This window comes from Mauremys mutica, chromosome 2 (genome assembly GCF_020497125.1).
Source record: "Mauremys mutica isolate MM-2020 ecotype Southern chromosome 2, ASM2049712v1, whole genome shotgun sequence".
NCBI lineage: Eukaryota > Metazoa > Chordata > Testudines > Geoemydidae > Mauremys > Mauremys mutica.
The window spans coordinates 193,642,912-193,666,015 of NC_059073.1; the positions used below are offsets into that span (position 1 = coordinate 193,642,912).

General features: G+C 41.7%; 1 protein-coding gene across 1 annotated transcript; it reads left to right on the forward strand.

Moving 5' to 3' along the window:
• Positions 1–2,216: 2,216 nt before the first annotated feature.
• On the forward strand, positions 2,217–18,011 carry IGFBP3 (insulin like growth factor binding protein 3). Its single transcript, XM_045007711.1, has 4 exons — positions 2,217–3,183; positions 7,058–7,284; positions 8,623–8,742; positions 17,334–18,011. Exons 1-4 carry the CDS (start codon positions 2,811–2,813, stop codon positions 17,457–17,459), a joined length of 846 nt encoding a protein of 281 aa, XP_044863646.1. The 5' UTR covers positions 2,217–2,810; the 3' UTR covers positions 17,460–18,011.
• The last annotated feature ends 5,093 nt before the right edge of the window (positions 18,012–23,104 follow it).

Consider the following 23,104-nt stretch of genomic DNA (forward strand, 5'->3'; position numbering starts at 1 on the left):
AATGTAGAACCTTCAAGTTGCCTAGGTTTTATTATTCAATTGGCATATAAGCTAATTTCACCAAAGGTAACTTTTTAAAAAAATTCTTAAAATACTTTTATTTGGTGGCATTGCAAATATTTCCTAGTGTAAAAAGTGAAATAAATAATAACAGTGTACACAAGGATTGCAAATCATTGTAATTGAGGGGTGAGGGTGGACTGACAGTGGGGATTACATTGCTGGTTGATGGAAATGTTCATAAAGCAATATTAAGAACAAGTTACTTCCAGACACAATGGTGGGTACTTTGAGAACAATTTATATGTGTTTTTGTGGGAAGGTAATTGCTATTTTTGTATTATGTATTTATTTTGCTCAGTTTCTCCTTTACCTTTTTGCTTCAATTTTGAAATCAGTAAACTATAAAAATTGTTTGTGACTGAAAACGATGCTTTTATACATGTTTGATCTACTGTGCTACCCTGCAGTGCTATTGCTGGGATGGAAAAGAGGAAGGTCTAATCCTTCTTTTGGACCTAATCTTTGAGCAATGTTGTGAGTCCTCCTGATACTAACCCTAAACTGATCCCAAAGATTTTCAAACTTTGCCATCTATGAGAATGTGGGGGTGAGGGAAGGCAACAGAAAGCTTTCCTGAGACAGTCTCTAAACAAAATGCATTCAGTTTAGAACAAGTTCATCAATCCCCTCTTTGTAAATGGGCTCAATCAAGTTTAGTCAGTCTTTGACTCAATCCTGGGCAACCAGCGACCTCTATTGGTGAATTTATAAAATGAGCCGGAGGACAAAGAAGTCTGCAAATCATCGTGCATTATGGGGAGATTAAATGAAGCAGATCACTCTCTCCGTACACTTTAAATTCATTTTCAAATTTAAAATCTTGAATAAAGATCTCTCACGCATATTCTTTAGGATAGAAAATCAGACCTAGTTTAAAGTTGTTAAAAGGGCCACCTAGGACTGTAGCAGAAAAGTATGGGTGCCGAATAAAGAACAGGGAAGAGTAACTAAAAAGTTGACCTTAATGCTGAAAGCATTTTATTTTAAATGTGCAGTGTTCTGAATGCACAATCTATGTAGGGTGGCAATCTATTGGGTAATAAAGTAAACCCTTTACTCTTTCGTCTGGATTTAGACAAACAGATCGACAAGAATCACTGAGAGGGGAATCTCAGTGCCAAGAAATGGTTTGGAAACAGATTCGTATTCTTTCGTTTCGTTTCCATGACAGGAAACAGTTTTGCTAGACAGTATTTTGGAAGCGCTATTAATTTTCACTCGCGAGGAAAAATGTTTACGAGTGAAAGGCCATACATATGTACATAAACAAATTAGGGTCTAAGTATCTGTAGTATGTAACATATTTAGATACAATATACAGAAACATCGCCTATGCTACTTTAAAAGTTTTCTTGATTAAGGTTATAACCAAACACAGTGGGGCATTTAAAAAAAAAACAAGAACTGAAGTTGCAATTGCACTGATAAAAGACAGTTTAAATTCACTGTGCAAAATCCAGTTTTGCATTTCAGAATTGGAAAAGGAAGTAGTTATGTAAACTGTTTTGTCTTGGCAAGGAGGTAAAGTCTTAAGAGTTCAGAGAGCACTTTTAAAAAGATACTTAGGAGGAATATTCATACATCAGCTTCACCGAAAGTACCGTGTTCCGGTGCCAGAGAGAGAGAGAGAGAAATAAATATATATTCCAATTTTCCCAAGAAGTTGCAACTGTCAATGTGAGATGGAAGCTAGTCCAAGGTATGTCCTAAACCTGACTGTGTGTGTTAACAGGCACGCCTCCCAGGTTGTCTTGGGCTATCAATCAGCTCCAATGTGGACAGGATTGTAGACAGGAATCCAAAAAGGGCACTCTCGTTTAGCTTTGCTCGTGTCTCCTCTCACAGTGCCAAGGGGAGTGGAGGAAGGAGAACACTTTTCTTTGAAACACAACGCATACGATGTAGCCTCTCTCTCTGCCCAAAGTCAGTCCCAACGCATCTCCTCAGAAGGGCACTTAAACTCAGCTCACAACCATGGGGTTCCCCCCCCACCCCCGCGCCTTACAGTACTTTCTGAACCGAAATCTGGATTTCGATAGTCACTCCCCTTCTCCTGCAGTGCCAGAGTTGTTCATTATTCATAGTCCGGGGCGTGTCCTAGGCAGGAGTTGTATATAGGCAAGAAGTTCAGCTGAATGAGGGAACAGATGGGAGCCCAGAGTTACAGAGAGTAGAAGCCAATAGCAGGCAACAAAGAGAATAAAAGGAAGGGAACTTTGCTCTCTTAATTTATTTTTTCTCCTTCATTTCTCCTCTGCTCTCTTCTCTTTCCGTGATCATTTTGGGACCACGCTTCCTCCCAGCCAGACCATTTTGCTCGGTTTGGGTATTTTTTTGTTGTTGATTTTTTTTTAATTTATTTTATTTTCAAATTTGTGTCTGCGGCAAGAAATCAGTGTGAAAGCCAAGTGATCTGGGATCTATTCGAGGGGAAGGAAGCACCAAGCCGTCTTGGGCGCTAGCTGCTCTTCCTACTGCGGGGGGGGGCTGTGAGGGGGTGGCGGGTCCCGGCTGCAGACAGGGGGTGACTGTAGCTTTAGCCTCCTGAGCTCTGTTAGCGGGGCGAGCGGCTGGGGCTTGAGCCTCCGTGGCAGGGCTCTGTGCTGGGCTCCCCTCGCCTGTGAGTCCCCCCTCGTGTGGCGGGGGCGGCTCTGCCCCGGGCGAGGTGCGCGTGTGGCTGCGGCTCTGTCCCTCTCCTGCTCCTCGTCCCCTCTGCAGCCTCCCCCCACCCCCCTGCGCTTGTTGCTATGGTGGCGCGGCTCTGCGCGCTGTGGGCAGTGGCCGCGCTGGCGCTGCTGAGCCGGCGGGCGGTGGCGGTGGGGCCGGTGGTGCGGTGCGAGCCCTGCGACGCGCGGGCGCTGGAGCAGTGCAAGCCGCTGGCGCCCGAGTGCTCCGAGCTGGTGCGGGAGCCGGGCTGCGGCTGCTGCTTGACCTGCGCCCTGCAGGAGGGGCGCCCGTGCGGGGTGTACAGCGAGCGCTGCGGGGCCGGCCTCAGCTGCCAGCCGCGCCGAGGGGAGCTCAGACCCCTGCAGGCGCTGCTGGAGGGCAGGGGGCTTTGCACCAACGTGACCACGGGCAGCAAGCTGCGGACCTTCCTGCTGCAAGGACCACATGTTCCAGGTAAGGAGAGCAGGCTCCAGCCGTTCACTCTGTGTGTGTGTGTGTGTGTGTGTGTGTGTTGTTTAATGCCACACAAAAAAAAGCCCCTCCAAAAAAGTTTGATGCAAATCAATCAATCAATCAATTGCCTTTATGCAAAAAAAAAAAAGTTTAGTTTGCACACACCAAAACAAAACAAAGAAAAAAGAAAGAAAACCACTTTCTTACTGCAAAAATGTTTCTGTTAAGCGCCACCCAAGTATTGCAGCCAACTCCTAGCGGATGGATTCTTAAACAAAACTCCAGTCTTAGTGCACTGTTAAGACTGACGTGGTAATTCCTGCTCTTCAAAATAAATGGTCGTGTTTTCTGATCTCGTGGTCAGATCTAGGGCTGTGTGTCAAGTTTAGGATCATTTGGATGAGGGATAGGACAAGAAAGGTTCTTTAATCTCCGCTGTTGCAAAATCCTTCCTGAGGAGGCAGGTCTGCCAGGCTGAGATATTAAAAATGGGTGAATTACTTGTAAAATTCATAGAAGAAAGGAGTACATAGAAAATGGGACAAATATTTTCCCAGGCTGGAAAGTTATTGACTATTTAAAACAAAGTATCAGAGGCTGGTAGTTTTAAAAGGGGTGAATACTATGGGTACACTTTTGCAGGTAAAAACTAACCTTTCCAGTGCTCTCTTGTAAGTAAAACCATTTAGAGTGTGTTTCTTTAAGAGGGAGGGAAGGTTGGAACAACTTCTGTAAGCATGCACATTTTGCAATGTTCAGAAACAGGGAAAGTTGGGATTCAGGAAAGGAAAGCACAATTAATATTTGCACAAATTTCATTAGAGAGTTTACTAACCAATATCGAGGATGTAACATCTACTTTATAAGAAAGCATGTTAAAAGGTTTGGCACTGTTGTTTTTAAAGCAGCGTGGAGTTTTTCTTCTGGGTTGCAGGCACTCTTTGGCTGGCCTCTCCTTAGCTGTGTGAGAGGAAGTGGCCGCCAGTGCTGCAGGAGCACAAAATGCCTTATTTTTGTGCTGCTCACGAGCAGTAACAATTTGAAAGAGGGAGAGTTCAGAACATGCTGAGTGAAGTTTTAAACCTCATTGAAAGACATGGCAACATCCTTCATATAAGAGCTTGATGCTGTTAACTCTACCTTAAAAGGAATCCTGGATGAGTGGGGTATCCATCCAAAAGGTGGAAATTGGCAACGCTAATTATCAGTTATCATTATTATTTTGTAACTTTATATATAATGAGGAAGGGAAGGGGTAGATGGCTCTGGGCTCTCACTTCTGTTCCGGATCTCTTACTAACTTCAGCCCTAAATAGTTAAAATACTAAAGCCCTATTCTTGCACTCCTTATTCAGACATAAATCCTGTTAAAGTCAATGGGAACTTTGCCCCTGTGTATAAAGTGAAAGGTAGGCCCTTTCCTGGGAATACAAGTTGAGTGCTTAGTTTTCAAGAGGGAAGAAATCTGCTGAACCGATGCCATGCATAGTGCCTGCCTAAGGGACTACTAGAGTTTCAATCCTAAATCCAAGTTTCCAGTACAGATTCTAGCATACAACAAACTCTCAGAATAGGATCAAATCTGTTCCCACATATACAGATAGGTAGAATACCATGTAAAATTGTTTTTTGTCCTTGTTAAGTTACAGCAAATGCTAAAAAAAAGTTTTATATAGATTTATATTTTAAAATGTTATTTTAATGCCAGATTTAGAAGGCCACTAACTTCTAGTGCATGTTAGATCTTTCTGTCATTAATACAGCTCACATTTTAAGGGACTATTATAATATTATTAGTAAAAGAAAAAAGCAACTCTCCCTGTGCTTTTTTCATGATGGTTTTGAATGTGATAGGAATGGGTATGTAATTAACATGACAACAGCTCTATAGAATAAACTGATGCAATAGGGTATGTCTTGACATTATTAAAAATTGTAGTCATAGCTCTTAAATCTGATTTGAGAACTGCTTAAGAACAGATTGCCATGATTAATTATATAAACTATGAAGTGGCCATTGTAATCTGTTGGTTATATAATGCTTGTTAAAATACTTTCTAAATCGATATGTACATGGTTAATAAATTGGAATGGCTGCAAAATGCTATTGGGCAAATAATTTAGATTTAGGAGATCTAGATTATTATGTTCTATTGTATTAACGCTTCCAAACATCATTGAGAATGAGAAAAAAAATACTACTTAAAAAAAAAAAGAAATTAAACCACAAAAAATATGTTCAAATACCGCTGAGAGTCTGAGTTAAACCCACAAAAGCCAGGAAATTCAGAGTTAAGACTTAAACTTCCTTAATCCATTTGCGCTGGGAGTTGGATTTTCCTGGTCAATTATGTCTACTGCCAGCAGTGGCTGCACCAAAACCACTGGCACAAGATGTTAACTCTGATCCCTCCTCCTCCTCCCTGTGCCTATGTATTGCAGGGGCCTTAGTGCCTTATGTGCTAAAATTGTTGGACTCAGTGGGATATGTTAGGAAGGCTTTCAGTCTTAATGCTGAATTTCTTGGCTTTGGTGCTTTTTAGTGAGCCTTTTAGCACTATTTTAATATAGATTTTATGCTTTAACTTTAGTATAGCATTGAAGCAATGGTATTAAAAGTAATCTGTGCCCTGAACATAAGTTATCATTTTACATTTCCAATGTGATTTCCTTTCCTTTTTTAAAAAAAGTTCAGATGGCCTGCAGCCAAAGGGCTGAAATGCAGCAAGCAGTCTGACTTAACTGGTAAAGAGATATAAACTTTAAAAATATCTTAGAGGAAATGCAGCCATCTGCATTTACACTGGAAGAGTCCTGTATAGTATAGTATAGTATAGTATAGTATAGTATAGTATAGTCACATAATCTTAAGTATATGGAAACATTGTGCCTGCACAATATTCTGGGGTACTTTATTTTCTTTTACTTCTATGGAAAGTAGATAGAGAAGAGAATATTTTTAAACTCTTCTGAATCAGAGTGAAAGGCAAATAAGCAGGATGTTTGTTTTTTGATACTATGAAAGAGTGGATGGCAGTGTTGTGTTCATAATCTAAAATGTGTTTCATATAAAAATAGAATCAAATTGGAAAATTCTCTATCAACTAAGTAAAATTTAACTTACCAAATTTTTGCAGTATGTGGGAGAAAATTAAGAACTAACTGTATTAAGGCCCATTAAAAATAAACATGGTAGTATTACTTCTATTTAGTAATATCTCTTTGTTAATTCCCTTCCTGGAGAAGATATAAAGGAGAGACACTACCTTACAGAATACTAACCATCATAAGACATTACAGGAATTCATTATTGTTACTAAGTGATAATAAAATTAGTTCTAGGGCAGAAATAAATTATTTGAATTTTTTTGCATGTCTTTTATTGGTAAAGTTGATAACAGATTTCTGATTCAGATCCAAACTCTGGAAATGATCAAGTCCCAGTGCAAATCTGCCCCCTTCTGGTGAGAAAAACCACTTCAAAAATTAAGGGAAGCAATTGGCTGTATATTCAGCTTAAATAGCCGTGGTTTAAAAAATCAAATTGATGTAAAGTATAAATGAAATTTTTCATACAATTAAGTAGAAAAGCAAGATTTATAATTAGTAGCAACCAACCGTGACAGTGGAATGGCAGAGTTTAAAAGAATTGCTAGGAGTTTACGAGATATTTCAATCCTGAGAACATTAGAATTCTTTCTGTTCAGGAAATACAGACATTGCTGCTCAGAGAACACTATGCCATTTAAGGCTTTCTGTATTTCTTAATAAAAAAGAAAAGAAAAAATAGATTTTTAAAAAAATAAGCGATTGTGCTCCTAGGCTTAACTGAATAATTAACTTTGTTTCTTTGTTGAATTTATTTTATTTGAAGGAAATTCCAGTGATTCAGAAGAAGACCAGAATGCCAGTAGCATAGAGAATCAGGCCATCCCTAACTCTCACAGGGTGTCAGATTCCAAATCACATCCACATCACACCAAAATAGATATCATCAGGAAAGAACAAGCCAAAAATACACAGCGGTACAAAGTGGAATATGATTCACAAAGTACAGATACACTGAATTTCTCTTCTGAATCCAAACAAGAGACTGAATATGTAAGTATTTTTATAAGTAGAAAAAATGAATACATTCTCATGCTTTTTTTTTTTTTTTTGGCATGCTGTATTTGACAAGATAAATAGAAAACCAGATGGTGGTAATTGTTGTAGCCATTTAAGGAGTTTTGATTGTGTGACCAGTAAAACTATTAGAGATGCAAATACAGAGGGTCAGCAGGCCAGACAGATTACATTTGGAAAACACAGAGGCCTAGTGTTTGTTTTTAATCTGATTATCAATAATAAACCTTGGACAGTAAAAAGCTTAATCTCACCTGTCGTTATCACACGTGGGTGTGAACAGATTCAGACTAGGACTAATAACAGCTTGATTAGATTTGATTACCCATTGGCAAGAAAGAAAGGGTAATGCAAAAAAGAAAAAGGCCTTACATTCAATCCAAAGGTCTGAGTCTGTGCTCCAGGAAGCAAAGTATGGAAAGTGCTCTAGCATGGGACTGAGTACCAGTTTTTGACTGATTATCAAATGCGCCTAGTGCACACAAATCTGTATCTAGATTTGTAGCGATTGTTCTGTCACACTGTAAACGTCAGCAGGTAATGACCATAGGGATAAAAGCTGCCACTGTTTCTTATTCCTTATTTACAGTATATGGGAAGATTTGCAGGGCAGCCTAGGTATAGGGAATGTGAGCAGGTAAAACTGTGATTCATGTACTGCTCTTGGCAGACAATCTGGTTATCTTCATACCAGTGCCAACAGGCATACAAAATGTTGCTTGGGTATACTTTGGCACTTCATCAATATGTTCATGGGTGATCCAGACGTATCTTTCTTCTGCAAAAAGAAGGCTTCAAAACCTATACAAAGTAGTGAGTTCCATGTAGAGAGTATATGGCAGCTAAGATAAATTAGCAAGGTTGATTTTCCTGCATGTTCAATGTATTACTGAAGTCAGAGAAGTCAGACATTCCAGTTAAAGCACATCAGTGTCTGAGGGGTTCAGAATGTCCTTCTTTCAAAAAAATAAATCTGTGTATAGCGGAATTATCTTTTTAGGTAGCTGTGAGGGCTGATGATAGATTATGGGCCACTGGTCCAGAACTAGGGCTTCTAGGGTATGGCTACACAGCAGCTGGGAGCAAGCTTGTCAGTATTAAGACTTGTGCTTGCAGGATTCAAGCTAGCATGCTAAAAAATGAAGTGTGGCTCTTTCTGTTCATCTCTGGTCAGATCCATCACCCTATTTTTGCAGAGTTTTTTGCTGCTTAGTGCTTTTTAATGTCTACAGATTTACTATTTTTAAGAATATAGGAGACAGGGCTTGAGTGAGAGGATTTCATTTGTGCTTTCTAAAACACGATCATTGACAGGGTCCCTGCCGTAGAGAAATGGAAGATACATTAAATCACCTAAAGATCCAGAATGTCTTGAGTCCAAGAGGATTCCATATTCCAAATTGTGACAAGAAGGGATTTTACAAGAAAAAGCAAGTGAGTAATATTTCTTGATCATTTCAGTAAGTGTATTTCAGCTTTTCCACATCGTTATCTGTTAATACGAAGTCAAATTTAACATTACTAGTAATGTTCATGTGCATTACATAGCACTTCGCTGAAACATTACTTTATCCCAGTTTTAGGACCTGGTGGCATAGCACCAAGCCATGTCAGGTGTGGACAGTGTTTTTATTTGCTGTCGTTCCTGACAACAGATTAATCTGAGAAACTTCATACCCAATCACACATGGGTTGGCCAGAGCCCTGGATATCAGTGCCCATCAGTTTAAAAAAAGCATTACCTCTGTAATAACCCACTGTGTTAGCTGTTGGAGTCACCATATGACTTTAATAGATCAATGCTTTGAATTGTAAATAGCTGCTTAAGAGTTCCTAGAAGAACTGGATTAGGTCACATTACAAAAAGCAACTTGAGAAAGCTATATATCTGTCCTTTATACACTGCAGAGATCACTTCCAAAATCTATGTCGTGTTATAGTGAAAGTGATACACTCAGTATTTACTCTTCAGTAATGATGGTCTCTCAACCACTTTGGTTTTCCATTTGCATTTGGTTACGAGATCGTGACCTTTCTTGACAAATGCAGACACCACCACAGCTATTCATGTCTTGTTATCTCCATATTGAATTATTGCAACATGCTCTACTTAAGGCTGCCCATGAAGGGCTCTCAAGAAACTTTGGCTAGTGGAGAATAAATATCAGGGCCCTTGCTTAGTGTTTTTTCATGTCAGAACCCATAATTCCAATGTTTAGTAGATTGCAATGGCTCTGAATTAGTTTCTTGGTGCAATTTAAGGTGTAGTTTTAAATTTACAGAGCTTTATATCAGAGGTTCTCAAGCTTTTTCTTAGGCTGGATCACGTCTTTAAAGAGAATTTGTATTGTAGTGCACCTTCCTTCCCCCTCCCTTTCGTAATTACTCATACCCATTTCTTCCTTCATATCCCTGTGGTAACCACAGCAGTGCTTATGCTAGAAAATAATATTATGAAAGCATTCCATGTATTTTTAGCTGTCTTCTACTGTTTTTTATCAGTTGGAAATGAAAGTGAAGTGAGCAGCCGTCCCGACTTTGCTACCACTCATCCATGGACTTCATTTTAAGTCCTGCTGCTCTCTGTTGCTTGGATCATGGATTTCCTCAAGTATGTCTATTCTGCAAAAAAAAAAAAAGTGTGTTCTTAACTTGGTTAGCTAATCTGCATTAGCTAACTTGAGTTCAAATAGCAGTGAAGGCACAGCAACTCGGCTTTTAATTTGGGTTAGCAGCTCAAGTTCAACCCCAGGCTGCCTCATAGGCTTTAACTCAAGCTTCTAACCTGAGTTAAAAGCCAAGTTGCCGAGGCATCACTGTTGTTTTAACCCGGGTTAGCTAACATGAGTTAAGAACACACCTTTTTCCAGCACAGGTGTACCCTTAGAGACAGCCCTTCCTCTTAGTAGCATCTCAACAACTGAGATCAGCAACCTCTGCAGATTTGATGATGGGCACTCACAGTGGGGGCTCCTGGCTCTAGAATACACTTCTTCCACTGGTCTGACAGTGCCTATGTTTGTTGACCTTTAGGGCATGCTGCATAGCTCATCTATTCACTCTAGCTTTTCCTGAGCAGCTGGTGATGTTCTCAAGCAGGACAAGTTTCTTTTTTTGGGTTGGAGGTCTCATTTAAGCTGGTGTGAATTCTTGTTCCGTGATATTTTAATTTGATGTAAATTAATGTAGGGCCATATGCAGGTGGCAGCCCTCAATCTGTATTCATTCCAAAATGCCATTGATTTCAGTGAAAGTTATTCAGTGGACTAAGGACAACACTGACCCTCGGAGTGGGAACCAAGATTGTGTGCTTGTTCCTATGACATAGAAGTGTTTAGTTTATTTAAAGCAGTAGATATTTTAACAGAGTTCCAAGAGATATGCTTTTTGTTACATATTATAGTCCTTGTGCTACTTTAGCTATTAAAGAAGACCAAAGAATATGCTCTACTTTGTCCACTTGCAGAACTTGTCTGCAGTACTTTTGTCAACTTGCAGCTCAAATTGTGAGCTCTTTATGGAATGGACTTTCTTTCTTTGTGTTACTCTGTGCTAGGTGCTTTCCTGGGTACTACCATAAATAAATAATAAATAACAAGATCCACAGGCACCAAAATGTTGAGGTGCATTTTTGAGCAATGGCAATGGGCACTTCCCCACTCCAAAAAATTATATTAAAATAAGTGTACCTAGATGTCAATTCTAGTCATCATTCAAAGCTATTCATTTAATAGAGTAAGATGAAGATGCCATGAAAGGGGAGCTGCTTCTGCACTCTGAATTGTGTAGTGCATGTTCCACCAGAAGCTTTAAAACTGCATCTGCTGAATTTCAGAGAGAGTTCCTGCACTACATTTAGTGGCCTATCACAGTGGCATCTGTGGCAAAGGATTGAGGGGTAGTTACAGATGTGCCCAGTCCTGCCAGATGCCATGCCACATGCCTGTATGTCCCACTGGCTTCAATAGGAATTGAGGGAAGCTCAGCATCTTGCAGAATCAAGCCCTCAATGAGCACAGGCGGAATCAACACGAGCTTGGGCTGAGCTAGTGCCAACACTTAGTACTGCTTTCAAATTGTAATGCAGGCCTTAACCTTAGGGTATGTGTCAAGGGTACTGTCTGCAGCTCGCAAAAATGCAAAGTAATATGTTTACAATATCTTTCGAAAATTAAATACCACAATAGGTATGAGAAATAAATACATATATAATAGATTGCACTCGCTGCCCTATGGAAAATGTAGTGATTGCCCTGCTTTTTGCAGCATCGTAAATTTAGGTCTGATACTTTAGGAACTGAGAGAACGTATCTAATCTGAATAACATAAAACTAGGTTATCGTATGAATTTCCTGCATTGCTACTATTAACATCATTTAGCATTTGTAACTCATTAGTATCCACATTATGACAGAAGAATTCAGTGTGTTATACTAGGAAATAGTAAATCATCCCTAAATAATAATATTTTCACTGTCCTATAAGGCAGGCATTTTTAATGATGGAAATATTGGCTTTCTTCTGGTACCTCTAAAGTAGCTGGATATGCAGCTCAGTGCACTATGGTGGCACACCACCTCCAAAGAATGCTGCCCCGAGAAGGTTAGCAAGTTGTTTGCATATTTTGTGAAAGTAGTTCATTCTTTACCAAAGCAGTTTAGCTGTCATATCGGAAGCTTTGTGGTGTAATGGTTAGAACAGTGAGTTGGAATCAAAACTCCTCCAGTGTTTCTCTTTGGCTCTGCCACTGATACGGACCTTGATCCTGCAAGCTGCTCCACACAGGCAAACACACTCATGCCTAAATGGATCCCCATTGAATTCATGGACATAAGCATTTGCTCATACAGAGCAAATTGCATGATTAGGGCCTTTTGGCGTCAGCTTAATGTCATATTAGTACCCCCCTCATAAGGTGCCGTGAGAATCAAATAAAATGTTAATAAATGCTCTGAGATCTTAAGACAATAAAGGCACTTTGTGAGTGCAAATTGTATGTTTGTAGATAGATATAGATACAGTCCAGTAGTACAATGTATTTCAGCATAGTGCCAGGCTATGCAGTGCAGTGCAGAACTGACACAAAGAAACAATATGGTTATAAATAGGGCCCTACCAATCCCCCATGAAATCCGGTCTTTTGTGTTCTTTTGCCCTATACTATACTCTTTTATACCATAGGGTATAAGTACACAGCATTTCTCCAACGCAAAAGGGGGTCTCAAGCCTATTGTAAAGGAGTTGCAGTATTGCCACCCTTACTTCTGCGCTGTTGCTGGTGGCGGCACTGCCTTCAGAGCTGAGTGGCCAGAGAGCCACGGCTGCTGGCCAGGAATCCAGCTCTGAAGGCTGCACTGCTCCTAGTGGCGGTGCTGCCTTCAGAGCTTGGCACCTGTCCAGCAGCCGCTGTGCTCCAGCTATCCAGTTCTGAAGGCAGAGCAGAAGTAAAGGTGGCAATACTGTGAACCCCCCCTCCCAACAGCTTTGCCACCCCCTTTTGGGTCAGGAACCCCAGTTTGAGAAACGCTGACTTAAGGGATTTACATATTTATATTTTGCCATTTTTCAATAAATATTCATGCTCTGTTACAACTCTGTGAAATTTAAGATTTAAATATCTGAAACAGTGAAATTCAAGATTTTTAAAATGCTATGACCATGACATTTATTAAAATGGACCATGAATTTGGGCCCTAGTTATGAAGGACCAGCATTTGTCTGCAGATAAGTGATAGGTTTGGGATAAATCTAGTGAAGTATCATGATCATCTAGAAGAGCCATATAAAGTCTTACATAAGAAAGCTTTCCTCTTCATGTTCACGTGAACCACCTCTTTTCCTCACTGACTGGCTCTTCGGGAACATGTTGAATGCAGTTGTTCTTCATGATTTGATTTGTGGTTATCTAGTAATTGATTTTCCAGACACCCTCGGGGGTAGTTTTAATGAGTGAGAGGTTTGCTGTAAAGGAATTTTATCTATCCAGATACATCATGTAAAGCAATTGAAAGTATTTTTTTATATTTAATTATTTTTAAATCAGGAGCACGGGGAAATTATCAAATAAATGTGGTGGCCAATATGAGCTTATCATCTTGCCAAGCCATGTGATGTACAACATGAAATCAAATAGGAGAGTCAGTGGTACTGGAAGCTACATGAACAGTTCTGAAAGGAATTCTGCCCTCCACTCTCTGTCCATTTAAATGAATATTTGTTATTTACTTTACTTTTCTTGCCCGATGCTTCTTGGTAAACATCGGTTTAAAGGTAAAACTGGAAGACTGGCTTCGTGGTTGTTCTAGAGTAGAGGGATCAGAGTTTGAGTCCCTAATTTAATTTTTGCTCCTAGATCCTCAGAACCTGGAAACATGATACAGAGTCACTGTCATCATGCCCCCTGGAAGTGAGGAGTGACACTGATGGGCTCTAAAGAAATCTGTGTTCAATCCTTAAGTAAATCGTGTAAAAGAGAGGAAGTGATAAAGAGGAATTTGGAGGGACTTCTCCAGAGCATAATAGGACCCCTTTGTTTATTATATACCACACCAGATCTATTAGACATTGATCCCTACTTACTCATGCCTAAGTCATTTATGTAAGGTTGTACGATAGTACTGTGGTATATGGGTATAGTTTCATGATGCGAGGGTATATCTGTCTCAAGCAAGCAAACAATTTTTGATAGAATTAAGATTCTCTAAGAATTATCCCAAATCCACATAAATGGCTAGCTTTTCAGGAGATGTGAATTGGCATAGCTCCATTTAAGACAAAGCTCCCCCAATCCTGGGCCAGCCAGAGGCCAAAATAACCTTTGCTGTAAATTAGAGCTTTCTAAAGGTTACTCCAAGTTATGCCAATTGCAGTCCCATAGGGACGACTGTACTGACCAGGAATTAAGTGGTGGCCCTTATGCTTTGCCATGTCCCTTCTGCACTCCTCTGTGGAGGGGACGGAGCAGGGGGCAATAGGGCTGGCATCTGGCCCCTCTGTCAGAGGAAATCCTCAGCTGCCCCATACAAAATATGGGATTTTAGAATAAAAACATCCCTTTGGGGCCAGATAAAACTATTATGAGAGATATGTTTGTCCCTTGCCCCAGTGCTGTGCAGTCAGTGCAAATCCTTGTTTTGAACTTGAGAGATCTGAAAAACATTTTTGTGTTGCTTTGGAGACAAAGCATTATTTTTCTGCTTATTTCTAAGGCACACAGCAGATCTGAGAGTTTTGCCCAAAACAAGCTAATTAGAAGAAATGAAAGGTGGCTTCTAGCTGTATTTAATTCTGAAATTCAGTGATGAGATTGTAGAAAATAAAATGGCATTAAAAATGAGACCAACTTTTTAAACTGATAATTTGGTTTACATATGTATGTCTTTGACAGTAATCAAAGTCAGTTCCTTTGAACCATTGAGATTTGTGCAACACACTTCATACAGTACCTCTAAAAGCAAGGAGGATATGTTACAGTTATTAGCAGAGGTACAGTCTAGTGGCTGGGAGTTAGGAAATCCTTACTCAGACACTCATTGTGTGTCCTTTGGAAAATCACTTAAGAATTTCTGCCTTAGTTTCCTGATCTATGAACTTGTTATAATAAAAGAGATGTGGACTGTGGATTAAATTATTTTGATGCCAAAGAGTTTTAAAGATAAAACATTACCACTTCAGTTAGGTCCTGATCTAGTGCCCATTAAAGTTAATGGAAAAATTCCCATTAATGGGCTTGTTAAATAATGTAAAAGGATAAAATCCATGTTGGATTTATGTTTAAGGACAACTGACTGAATGGCTGACTTGTAATTCAAATAAAGATAATCAGAAATTTAGGCAAATTACTAATGCAGCTCTTTTTTCAATTGGCCAGTGATGCTTTTCTCTCTCAGTAAACATGCATTTGTTTAGTTTGGACCTGATCTTGCAGACATTGCCATTTAAGTGACTAGGATTGTTGCACGCGGACGGCTGCAAAAGAAAGGTTCTGAAGAAGAGAAAGCTTTGTGTTATTTCAGTACGTGACATGATATTTGGTCTTCCTGCCCAAAGATAGAACAAGAATATAGACTTAGATAATCATCTTCTGGCCTTTGGAATCAGTGAATCTAAACGACTGCTTATTTTCAGTTAGAGTGAGTGCTCTTAGTTCATGTACCATAATAAACATGGTAAAAGCAAACATTCCTCAGGGAGAGGAGACTGTTCAGCACAATATCTAGCTTTCTGAACCATGCAAGCCCTGAAAAGCTGTGGGTGACCTTCGCTTCATGGCAGGATGATGGAATCTAAAGAAAATTTTCCAATGATGGAAACCCCAAAGAGATCTCTTCCCCCAAAAGTCCATGGTGGGGAGTTGTGGGGCTGGCTAGGGGAAGGGATAAAGGAGCAAATGAGTTCACCACTTTCCACAGTCTTCAACTAGCAGGGACTGTATGTGCTGCACTGTGCGGCCTTGGATGGGAAAATTAGTGGCTCCTGGCTCATGGACCAATCAGCTATGTTATAAGGGTGAAATGGATTCCTATGCAGAGGCCTATGCACCATTTAAATCCTACTTAAACCTTCTTTTGAGGACTTAATTGGTGCCTGCATAGGTCTTCTATAGACTCTTTCAATATGGATAAATTTCATCCTCAATTAATAAAATACGGAGCTGGAAATGTACACAGGCCACCTGCCTGCTATGGAGAATGAGTTCTCTTGTTCCCTCCAAAGAAGGTGGAGGTAGGCTTCTTTTTTTTGTGTATTTTTATTTTTGGTGGCAGAGGGCGGGCAAGGTCTTCAGGCTACGTGGCTTCTCTGTTCTTGTCCCTAGGTAACATATCTGTTGTAGTTGTCATCTAGCAAGAGCCTGGTAAATTTGTGCCACAGACTCTTTAAAAGTCTTCACCAACTAAATGGTGGTCATTGTAGTTCTGATGAACTTGTCTCTGCAATAGGTCATTCAGTGAGTCTACAACCATAAAATCCCACAAGTCCAGTTGACATAGATTGTGACTCCATCCTGGGAAGGAGTTGACTGTAGACTGCTTAATATGACATTGCACGACTATTAGAGAGAGGTGCTTCCCCTTGTAATAGAAGAAAACCTTCACAGTTACAGAGGTACCTTTCAGCTGGACTGGGTCTAGCTGAGGAACGTAATATGCAATATGTGATCAGGAACTATGTATGCTGCCTTAGATTCTCTTTGTAACTCTTGGGGTCTTTAGAAGAATCTCTTTAGTGTGCTTGGTTTTCCATCTTTCCTGTACTAAATTATTATATATAGGGAACGTTTCATCTTTTATATAGATATATAAATAATTTATAGCGAAAGCATACACACACACACACTATGTATTACAATTTCAGGTTGGCTTGTATAGATAACTAGTTCTGCTAGGCAAGTGCTTTCTCTAGAAATTATTTAGGTTATAGATTAATATGCAGGCAACCTTATTTATAGGAAATTATATATGTAAAGCTCTAATATACCTAGCAGTTGTTGAAGTGATAACTCTGTTGCAGGGTATTATATATCTGCTAATAAACGTCAACTACAGTACTGAAATGCCTTTGTCAAACAGATGCAAGCTGATGTGTTATTGCTGCAAGTGGAGTCTCTGCCAAACATGTGCTCCCTTAGTATGATAAGTAATCTGTTGAGTTTTTTCCCAAATAAAGGACCTGATCCTACAACCTTTACAGTTGCAAGTAGTGTCACTGAAGTTGGTTTTGCTCAATAATGGACAACTGTGCTGTGTAATATCATGTGGAGTGGTTTATAAAGCTGCCTTTTTGTGCTTCTAAGAATAGTTTTATTGTAGGATTATTAGATCCCTAATAGTTGGCTAGCAGTAGAAATAAAATATCATTATAATAGTTTGTGCTGGTAATCAGAATTCCATTTACTCACAGCATGAGCAGTGTTGATTTGGCCATGTTATATTACTGAAGCTATTAAAGATATTAGAATTAACTGGAACCTCTGCTGGACCCAAAAAAAATGGTGCTAACTGAACCTTACATTCATTTTGTTTCAGTGCCGCCCATCCAAAGGCCGAAAGAGAGGCTATTGCTGGTGTGTGGATAAATATGGACAGCCACTTCCTGGATATGATGGGAAAGGAAAAGGAGATGTCCACTGCTACAACTTGGAAAGCAAATGAGGGGCTGGTGCCATCTCCTGTGGAATCTGTGTGTGGCAGTTCAACCCATCAGAGACCTTGGAGGGGCTGGGGAAAAAGCATGGACTGCATTGGACTTGGAGTTACGAGTTCTGCCTCCTACTGATATTGGGGGATTCATTGACTCTATGGACTCTGCAGCTGCACCCTGTCACTGACACACTTCCTGCTTTCTATAGAACATAGGGAGCTCTGAATTCCCAAGTAAATCTGCACTATTTATCCCCAGAAAGAAAAAAAGGCACTTCAGAATGGATTCAGGGAGTCTCCACTGACTTTTTAAAATAACGGCCTGTGACCAATTTGATCCCGAAAGATACTGTGTTTTATTTTAAAGAATTTATAGATTGTAAGCTTGTAAAAATATAAAAAAAAAACCCCAAGGATTTAAAGTTTAAGCTTTTTCTATACAGGTCTGACGGGACACTTATCTTCACGGGTAAAATGTTTTATAAAAATCTCAAAGAACTTTTTAAAGAAACGTGTTTCTAAAATAAAGACATGGCTATTTTTTTCTGTAAAGTATATTATGAATATTCTGTTAGTCTGTATTTAATATAATTGTTTTTTAATAAACGTTATTTAAATGTAACATGTGAATACCAAATGTTACACATTCATTTTGGTGTATGCTACTGAATCCATGCAAGTCAAAAAACAAAGGGGATTGTAAGTAGAATGGCATATATACCGTTACTTAATGTGGATGAGCCAAAATAGATTTACTGGCTGAAGAAAAAGTTTCCTAAAGAGGCTGAGTTTCCCTATTTGAAGTAGCTAAAACCATCAAAATAACTTTTTAATGAACCTTTCTGTTGGTTTTTCTAGTGTATACCTCACTGTAGTACTTAGATGTTAGATAAGCAATTAATAGTTGCATTGAAATTGACCATAAACGACTCTTCTCTCCTACTTGTTTCAGCTATTCAAACACAATTTTTCCCTTCTTCCCCTTTTTTAAAACTGTTAACACTAGATTAATTTTCTGCTTGCCTTTAAGAGCAGAAGAGTAACCATCCGGTTCTGAAAAATATGTGTCTCTGTCATGAATTCACTTAAATTTTCAATCAGAAGAGAGGTTTTATGTTCTTAATTTGTGGTTCTTTCAAACATCTGGCATATGGCATCAATTGAAGTCAGATTCCCATTAAAATTAATGGGAAGGTCTACATGAAAATCAGTAGTGGGATATGGCCTATGGAATTTATCATCTTTTCCTTTTGGGATAAGATTTGAAAAGTAATAATATTTTATTACAAACTGTATATAAGTAAGTGGTGTAACAAAAAAAAATCAACATTAATTGAATGTCCTATTGAATATTTAGCGAGTCAGGAATTTTTGTGACTGCGGCCACCAACCTTGTATTTGGCTTAGGCTATCTCAACAGCCTTACTTGCATCCCACACAGTTTCTAAGTTTATAATCTTAACAAAATGATCTTGCATCATCAGTAAAACTGAAATCCTAATCCAAACTCAGGTTTGTGAAATAATTGTTACTCCAAAATGTGTACAGTCCTGAATATTTGGGTTTCAGTCAGGTTTGTGAACAGATGAAAATACTGCAATTGTAAAAGTTTTACCAGGAAACCATTGAAATAACACTTTTTTAAAGCTATAATCAATCTACCCTCATACTCTCACATGAGGAAGAAATTGTATACAGCAGCATTAGGTAATGTAACTGTGGACATAAAACTAAGGGCTAGATTCATGAAATGGAGTCTATATTTAACAATATTCAGTAATAATAATAATGACAATTCTTCTTCGAGTGCTTGTTCATGTCAGTTCCAATGAGGTGTGTGTGCACGCACATGCATGGCAGCTGGAAGATTTTTTCCCCTAGCAGCATCTGTTGGCATCCTGGACACCCCCTGGAGTCGCACCTATATGGCCATCAATATAGCGGCCTGCCGACCCACCACCCCCTCAGTTCCTTCTTACGGCCAGTGACAGTTAGCTGGAACTTCCCTGTGCTCTTGTCTCAACAAGCGCATTTAGCAGTTTCTTACATTGTTCTCCATTAGTTTTCCATTGTTCGTTAGTATTAGATAAGTTTCCTTTGGGGTGGGGGGAAATCCCCTCCTACACCCTCCCTACGCCGAGGCATGCCGGAGTCGGGCTTCAAGACCTGCGAAGCCTGCAGCAAGTGTATGCCCAGAAGCGATCCTCACACCTCGTGTCTAAAGTGTTTAGGAGAGGGCCACTGGAAGGATCATTGTGCCATTTGTAAGACCTTTCGGCCCAGGATTTTAAAAGAGAGAGAGCAGCGCCTGCAGGTCCTGTTGATGGAGGCAGCACTCTGCCCCCAGTCCGACCCTGGGTCGGCAGATCCTGCGCTGAGTACTTCCTCCTTGGTGCAGAGTGCTCCGGCACCATCAGCATGAGTACCAATGCCAGGTAAGGATAAGAACTCACGGCACCATCCCAGCTCCACTTGCGGCTCGCCGCACACAGGTATTGTTCACAATCACCGGTGCCACAAAGAAGATGAGGCCAGAGAGGGGTCGCTCTCCCCCTGCAAGGCCTAAGGAGTCTGCTGTTGTTAGACCCGAGTCAGGCCACAGTAGTGCTGCTCCACCAGTGATGGTCACGCCAACTTCTGCCCATGTAGAAGGGCGGTTAAGTCTGGACCCTCTTCGCTTACTGAGACTGAGCCGTGAGCTGCACCTCCCTTCAACACTGGAGACATTTGAAGTGGCCTAAGAACTGCTTCATCTCACATCACCGTTCTCTCCTCCCAGATGGGACAGGTCGATGGCAATGGTGGTTCCCCAGGCTCCTTCAAGGAGAAAGCCCGTTATGATGGCCCGCTGATCTCCGACCTCGGAACGCCACTCCCCGGCACCGGAGCACACCCAGCAGCCACCCTGAGCCCTCAGTGTGAAAACTCGGTGCCTAAAAGTACCACTCCCCCATGGTTATTGTTTTCAGACACTGCAGAGTCAGTGTCTGTCCTGGAGGAGTGGGAGCAGACGGTCCACATCAACTCGGGATCAGCACCCTTACCCGACACCTTGGTCTTCCCAATGGCAGTCCCTGGTGCAGTGGCCCTTTTGGACTCCCTAGGCTTTTCATCAAAGCCAAGGTCGCAGCCAAGGGTCTCATTCCAGGGCATCAGAGGTAGCCTCAGCCTTGTTTGTATCCCCGCCAGCATCGCTGGCAGCAGCAGGGTTGGGGGGTAGGCCCATTACTGCCCTGTGCTACCATCTCGATGCCTCTGGCGCAGCCGGCACTGGATCTGGGGGTCCTGGCAGCACCAGCACCGGCGGGGGCATCAGTGGCAATGTCGACTCTGACTTCAGAACCAATAGCGATTCCTGCACTGATGGTGATTCCGACATCAAGGATGACATCAGCACCGATGGCACTTTCAGCACCGGCAGTGCCTGCATTGGTGTATGCAGCCCCTACACTCAGGGGCGCGACACCATCTGGGTCGGCACCGGCCCAAGAAACCCAGGTGCCGTGGGACCCCTGGGATGAGGAAGGAAGGGAGCAGCCACCCCTCACGGGGGTCTCTTCCTCATCCTCACCAAATGAGACATTGGCAGGCACAGCGACAGCCCCAGCCTTGGAGGACAACAGGGTTCTGCAGCAATTGTTGCAGAGAGTTGCCCAAGGCCTGGGCATTCACGCAGAGGAGGTAGTGGAGGATGCAGATCCAATGGTGGAAATCCTCGCCCCCTCCAGACCTGCACATATTGCCCTGCCCCTCATAAAGACCATCTCTGACACCACAAAAACTCTGTGGCAGACCCCAGTTTGTTGCCCCCTATGGCTAAGCACAAGGAAAGATGCTACTTTGTGCCGTCCAAGGGTTATGAGCATTTATACACGCATCCCACACCTGACTCTCTCGTGGTCAATGCTGCCAACCAACACGAGCATCAGGGCTTCCAGGGACCCTCCCCAAAGAATTGGGAGGTGAAAAGGCTTGACCTTTATGGAAGAAAGGTCTACTCCACTGGAGACTTACAGCTCTGCATATCCAACCAGCAGGCCATCATCAGCAGGTACTCCTACTACACCAGCTTGGCTATGGCTAAATTCACGGAGTTGCTCCCCTCAGACTCCCGTGCCGAATTTTCAGCATTGGTTGAGGAAGGGAGACTGATCTCAAAGGCATCCCTTCAGGCAGCACTTGACAGGGCAGATGTGGCCACCAGGGTTATGGCCACAGGAGTGTCAATGAGAAGGGGCTCATGGCTCCAGGTTTCTGGCCTCCTCTACGAGGTACAGCAAACCATTCAGGACCTGCCTTTTGAAGGTGATACTCTCTTCTCAGAGAAAACTCACAAAAGGCTAAACTGCCTTAAAGACTCCAGAGCCACCCTCAGGTCCCTGGGTCTCTATACACCTTTAACGCAGCAGAGACACTTCTGTCTGCAGCCTCCGCAACGGTTCAGTCGTCAGAACTGCCAAGATGGCTCCAGAAGGAGAAATCGGAGTGACAGGAGAAGGCTGCGTCAACCCTCTGGCCAGAGCTCGGGACAATCCAAGCGCTCTTCAGGGGCCAAACCGACCTTTTGAAGGATAGCGCACCAGAGCGAGATCTGGATCCACCTCACCTTACCTTTTCATCCCAAACATCCCCTTTCTACTATGCAAGGTCCTGTATTACTTTGAACTACTGGGTGCTCCACAAAGTAGAGAGGGGATACTCCATCCAATTCTGTGTTCTCCCACCCTTCCCCCACCCCTTCTCTGTCCCTCTTCAGGGACCCCTCTCAGGAGCAACTCCTTATCTAGGAGGTGCAATCGCTCCTATCGCTAGGGGCATTGGAAGAGGTTCCTCAGGAGCAGAAGGGCAAGGGCTTCTATTCCTGGTATTTCCTAATATCGAAAGCCAAAGGCAGCCTCGGGCCCATCTTGGACCTGTGATAACTCAACAAGTTCATGAAGAAACTCAAGCTCCACATGGTCTCTTTGGCCTCCGTCATCTACTCACTGGATCCAACAGACTGATATGCCACCCTCGACTTGAAGGACGCGTATTTTCATATCGCAATCACTCAGTCCCACAGAAAGTATCTCATGTTTGTGGTGAACAATACCCACTACCAATTCACAGTCCCTGCGTTTGGCCTGTCAGCAGCACCTCGAGTCTTCACCAAGTGCATGGCAGTCGTTGCCGCGTTCCTGCACAGGCACCAAGTACAAGTGTTTCCGTACCTCAATGACTGGCTGATCAAGGGCCGCTCCAGGACCCAAGTGGAAGCTCAGGTCAGATACAGCAGAGCCACTTTGACAACCTGAGTCTCCTTCTAAACGAAGCAAAATCGACTCTGTCCCTCGACCAGAGAATAGAGGTTATAGGGGCAGTACTGGACTCGACCCAAGCCAGGGCTCCTTTATGCCTTTATGTCCATACCGCTCATTCACAAGATACTCCTCAAGATCCGGAGGGAACGAGCTCAGGTTGTATTGATAGCACCAGCCTGGGCCTGTCAGCACCAGTACACATCTCTCCTAGACATGTCTGTGGAAGCCTCGGTCACCCTTTCACTCTTCCCAGACCTTCTGATGCAAGATCACGGTCATCTTCAACATCCAAATCTTGAGTCACTTCACCTCACAGCATGGAAGCTCCATGGTTGAACCTGATGGAACTTTACTGTT